Source organism: Linepithema humile, chromosome 3 (assembly GCF_040581485.1).
Source record: "Linepithema humile isolate Giens D197 chromosome 3, Lhum_UNIL_v1.0, whole genome shotgun sequence".
Taxonomy (NCBI): domain Eukaryota; kingdom Metazoa; phylum Arthropoda; class Insecta; order Hymenoptera; family Formicidae; genus Linepithema; species Linepithema humile.
This window is the reverse complement of record NC_090130.1, coordinates 14,679,634-14,685,318: the sequence shown is the minus strand read 5'-3', so window position 1 is coordinate 14,685,318 and position 5,685 is coordinate 14,679,634. Positions and strand designations below refer to the sequence as shown.

The window sequence follows — 5,685 nt, the reverse complement described above, 5'->3', positions numbered from 1 at the left end:
CTGGTTTTGGTTCTTGTAGTTTGTTTTTTCCCTCCAAATTGTTGAATAAATAAACAGTCAACATTACTTTATATTATTTTATTTAATTATTTAATTTCTAATTTTAATTGCTAAGTTAATTTTAGAAATTTTTTAAAACAATATTAAATTTATTATTAGAGTTTTGAATTAAATTTACCATATATTAAGATTATACAAACTTACTTGTAATTCAAATTTTTTAAATTTTGACATGTTTGATTAGAGCACTAAAGATACAGGTATTCTCGCCTGCGCCATTTTCGTTCCATTCCCCCACTCCTTGCCCTCTTAGTCCCTACAAAGTTCGAGCAGCTTAGAACACATAAACATCATAAACTTCTCAGCTCAGCGGCAAAGGGGCGAGAGGGCAAGGAGTGGGGGAATGGAACGAAAATGGCGCAGACGAGAATACTCATGTTTATAGTGCCTTAGTTTGATCAACGTTCCAAAAAAGTTTTAAATACATACAATATGTACATACATAAATTTAGTTACTTTTCGATAGAAATCATTTTTGATAATAAAACGTTTTTATTTTTTAAGAGATAAAACACGACAGGTTTATGTGTTTACAATTTAGACATTGGCATAGGCTATATTTAGTGCTATTCCAATTTTATTTATACTTCCTCAACTACTAGACCGTTGCGCGCGCGCGCAAAGTGAAAAAAAAGTTTTAAATATGTTGTACAAGTGCCGATGTTATACAGAAACGCGTAGATTGTATGTGAGAAATGTACGCGCGTGTATATGAATTGTATGTAGGAGAGGATGTCTTAGCTGAAAAACCCAATCTATAAATTTATTTTTATAAATAAAATACATGTGTACAAAAATATATCCGAAGTGTTATATTCATATCATTCTCTGTTTGTATAAAATTACAATTTAATTTTAGAAATGCAACTGCTGGAACCATGGCACGTCCATATTTATTTTGCATTATCTTTAAAATATTAAATGTTTTAGAAAATATTTAAGATATTTGCTATAATAAATAGATTGAATTAAGTCGTCATCGACAGTTGATTGAAGATCATTGTATCGATTTATAAAGTCTTCAGAATGTTCTGTGGAGCTAAGGATCTTGCAATAGTCAGATCTAGACGCGGTCCGGCCGCTGCGATAAGCGGTACGGCCAAGCAACAGTCGCAGTCTTCCGTGCTGGTTTCGTTGACGCGAAGAATTCTGTCGTAGGGTCGAAGAACACCGTTGCAAGGTCCGCCAGGCCGTAGGCGATTTATGTAAACGCCTCGTTCGTAAAGACCGTCCGATACCGAGAAGCCGAAATCTTCGTACACAGAATCTTTGTGCAGCGACACGTGCACTATCTGCTGGGTCCCACTGTCGAAACCACTGCTGCGTTCTTGTGATCTACGAATTTTCCATAAGAAATCAACATAAAATACCATAAAATGTGAATAATTATTAGCGAGTAAATTAATTTTTATTGGAAATTAACTATTGTAAACAGCAAACATTTTTTAATCAAATAAGACTAATGGCTAGAATGTTAAATATCCTCTATTCAAAACCCGCTTTTTGCAACTTTTTCTTTCTTTTTTCTAACAGCACTTGTTTCTAACAATATACAACCAAATTACTTATTAGATAATGTTTTTTTTTAGTTAAAAAATATTTTATATTATTGAAAATATTTATATATGTTAAACTAATAACTCTAGAAAAAAAATACTAATTTACTATTGTCAATAGGAAAATACAAAATTATTTTACAATTCTGCAACAAAGTTTATTTCTGTACTACATACATTACAATGACACACAATTACAATTATATTAATTATCGGAATCTTTTCCAAAAAAAGAATGCTTGCACACATTTGGATGATATTTATCATAAAAATATTGAAACCCAATCGTAAATCGGTACTTTCAATGTTTTTATGATAAATATCATCCAAAGGTGTGTAAAAATTCTTTTTTCAAAAAAGATTTTGAAAGCGATAATTAATTTAATTGTGATTATGTACCATTGTAATTTTATGTAATACAGAAATAAACTTTGTTGCAGAATTGTAAAATAATTTTTCATTTTTCTATTGTCAATAGCAAATCAGTATTTTTTCTAGAATTATTAATTTAACATATGGAAATATTTTTAATAAATATAAAATAATATTTTTTTAACCAAAAACATTATTGAATAATTTACTTGATTATACACTATTAAAAACAAATGTGGAAAAAAGAAAAAAAAAGTTGCAAAAAGTGGTCTTGGATATAAGACCTCCAATATTCTAGTCCAGAGCTCGGAATTAGTTGTACATTTCGAACCGATTCCCAGGATGACATCTTCTGTTCCCTCACTACCGCCCGGCCTCTGGCGATCGAGCCGCCGATAGCTCTGGCTCAGGAGCGTTTTATATTAGAAATACGCTGGATTGTTTAGATATCTCTCAGGAAATCGTAACATTTTCTTCGCTATATAAATAATGTTTATTTTCATTCATACATAATATATGTATATATTCAATTATTAATAAAAATAAACATTATTTATGTAGCGAAAATGTTACGATTTTCTGAGTGATGCCTAAACAACCCAGCCTATTTTTAATATAAAACGCTCCTGAGCCAGAGCTATCGGCGGCTCGGTCGCCAGCGGCCGGGCGGTAGTAGGGGAACAGGAGGTATCGTCTCGGGAATCAGCCTGAAATGTGCAACTAATTCCGAGCTCTGTTCTAGTCACTCACCATGCTTACTACTTACTTACAATTAATATTAATCGCCCGTTGTTGCCAGCTCGATAGAAGCGAAACAAAAAACTATATGTCGCTTTCTTTTATTAGCTGAAATTGAACCGAGTGCGGAGCGGTCACGGTTTTCGCTTATGTGCCCCCTCCACTATGATTTTATGTAGCTAGCGGTTGCCGACCGGTATCACTGATCTTAATATATTACCAATTTTATTGCTAGTCGTATTTAGTGGACAGGTATTTTTATGTCCTATATATATTGTTGCACCCGCGGAGTATCTCGTGAATACGTACACGTATGAAATAGGAACACAATTTAAGAAAAACACTGGTTTAATTGACACTATTTACAAGCGGAGACGCAATGACAGCTCTTTTAATTCGGAAGATTACCTGTTGCACGTTCTTATGATGCCGAGAGCTATGCACGACTCTGATCTGTCTATTTGTTGACACCGTAACTAGGCAATGCATCTTCATCTTTTCACGGCACACACCTTTTGCCCCGTCTATACGCTGTCTTTAAGATAGTGTGTTGAAGAGATCTAATGTTAAATTGCACGTGTAGCTGTGTCAAACTATCTTTAAGACCTATCTTAAAGACAACGTGTAGACGGGGCATTTGACTATGAAAATATGGACTGCTAGTTACCTCCACTTTTCCTATCTAACCCGTGTATAAGGATATGTATCCAACATCTTTCGATATTTTTCGAGATTTTGACCCCGCCCCGTGTGGCAAATTGCGGGAAATTCAAAGTACGTAAGAAGAATGCAAGGATTAGATCCGTAAAACTGCAGGCTGAGTCATTTATTTCCCCTTTTTTATATTTCTTCGATTTGCAGCCTTTCACAAAACAATATAACATTATTTTTATATATTTAAATTATTGTCAAAGATTCAAGCCGATATCATGCACTAAACACCACGCACCTTTGACACGCACACTATTGTATGGATTTGTTATTTCCGGCCCCATTGTCACACGGTGTCGCCACAGATCTTGGCTACCAACGTGAAGTTGGCTCTAGCGGTCCATATTTTCATAGTCAAAGGCACACGCAGTACAGCTTCCCGAACGAGCGTAATATCAGGCGACAATATTCAGACGGCGCGGGCACAACATTATCCCCCTCTTCAAAAATGTCGTCTCGACACTTAAGGAAGCAATGTTCTTAGTACTCCTTTTGTGACTTTCAGAAATTCCAATGACTTCTTATCCTACTCTGAACTACTGCTGCAAGTTACGAACATCACTGACTAAATCTAAATCTCTTTTGATGAGCTCAGCGCGAATCTTCTTTACCAACTCATCCTCTTCTCACAGGAAACCAAAATCCTACCTCTCGATCTTTAAATTGCCAATTTTCTGCTGCTGCTTTTCTTCGGACAAAAGGGGAAAACTTTTCGTGGACTCATCATCCTTTAAAAAGACTTCTCCAAGTCTCTGCCTTAGCATTTGCTCTTAATTCCACGAGAAAAACATTTGCGAGTTATTCCTTGAGTGCAACAATATAAATATGAGAATTTTTGTGACCCGCAATGTGTTAATATTATTTAACAAAAGCCACAAAAAACGATTTTTAAATACTAGAGAATTGGTAGGTATCAATTGTAAATTAATCGAATTATGATTGTAAATTAATTGATCAATACCCTGGACAAGATGGCATCGATAGATCCAATTGTCCGCTGTCTACAGAGACGGTATCCCAAAGTCTCAGTATCTCCGGCATGGCACCACCACCTTCTCCGAGTTCTCCCCAAGAATCCACTGCACTGTCTACGCTCGGAAGGCTCTCTCTGGCCGAACGTAACACACTAGCTGGAAATTGCAGCTGGATTGTGTCACTACCTATGCTGAGCTCCCTGCAATAATCTCTGTCAAATTTTTCATTCAAACATTCTTGTACTAATTTAAAGATAAATTTGTTTGGAACAATTACTTTAATCTTTTAAGGATGTTTTGTATGTACAATCGTAGCAAAAAGTAGTAGTAGAAATTCGATTTTAACAAATATTTGCTCTTCTCATATAATTTGAGTAATAAAGATTGCGTAGAATCTTATCATTTATTCATAACTAGAGTGTAGAAATGTACTTTTGAATTTCTGTTGCTTCTTTTCTGAGAATTTTCGAATTTTCTAAATTATAATGAAAAATTTGACCGTGACGGTATCTCGAATTTAACTTTACAGCGCAACATTTTATTTATAAAAATGAAATAATTTACTCGTACAGAGTGGTTTAATCTGAAATGGTACATCGTAGCATGATAGTTTTTTGGCAAAAGTTGATCTATTTTTTAAGACTTCAAATAGTGCGTCTCCTACATAATTTTTTTGTGCAAAAAGAAGATTCTTTTTAATGGGCTCGTGACCTCTTTGAAAAGATATTATATTCTTATTAAATTTTATTTTTAAGAGTTCTTATTGTCTTTGAATTCAAATATGAGATCAAAATTTTGAAATTTAAGAAAAAATTATTTTTATAATGCACCAAATAATATTTATTGTATTTACAGGGTGACTATTAGGATTTATTATAGTTGAAAGTAAATGTGGTTATTACTTCGTAACAAGTAGACCGAACAAAATAAATAAAATGCCATTTTGTAGCGAAAACTTATCAAATTTTATTACCATAAGTATGAAACAAATATATAATAATAATATATAATATATAAATATATAATATTTTAATAATTTAAATACACATTATTAAAAAAGGGACAAAAATTTGCTTGCGCGCATAACTAATAATATATGTTTTCAAAATGTTTGTACATCGGAATCGGCACAGAGTTACAACCGTTTTCGAAAACTTTTAGAAACAACATGGTTGTAGAAATGCTGCGAGTGCATGTTCAAATGCTATTTATCAACTCTTTGGTATTTTGAGACTGTACAGCATAACATTGGTCTTTGAGGTATTCTCAGAAGA

At 33.6% G+C, this 5,685-nt stretch overlaps 1 protein-coding gene across 4 annotated transcripts in view; it reads right to left on the bottom strand.

Annotated features, from left to right (window-relative positions):
* Nucleotides 1–802: 802 nt before the first annotated feature.
* The window catches only part of Grip (Glutamate receptor interacting protein), a 47,306-nt gene continuing 42,423 nt past the window's right edge, over nucleotides 803–5,685 (bottom strand). For 3 of the 4 annotated variants that reach the window (XM_012378639.2, XM_067351943.1, XM_012378646.2), the window contains 2 exons: nucleotides 4,399–4,623; nucleotides 803–1,395 (listed from right to left, as the gene is read on the bottom strand). In XM_012378639.2, coding sequence (XP_012234062.1) covers nucleotides 1,071–1,395; nucleotides 4,399–4,623 — 550 coding nt within the window. In that variant the 3' untranslated portion in view covers nucleotides 803–1,070. The remainder of the gene's footprint in view (nucleotides 1,396–4,398; nucleotides 4,624–5,685) is intronic. The other variant, XM_012378661.2, reaches the window with a different exon arrangement.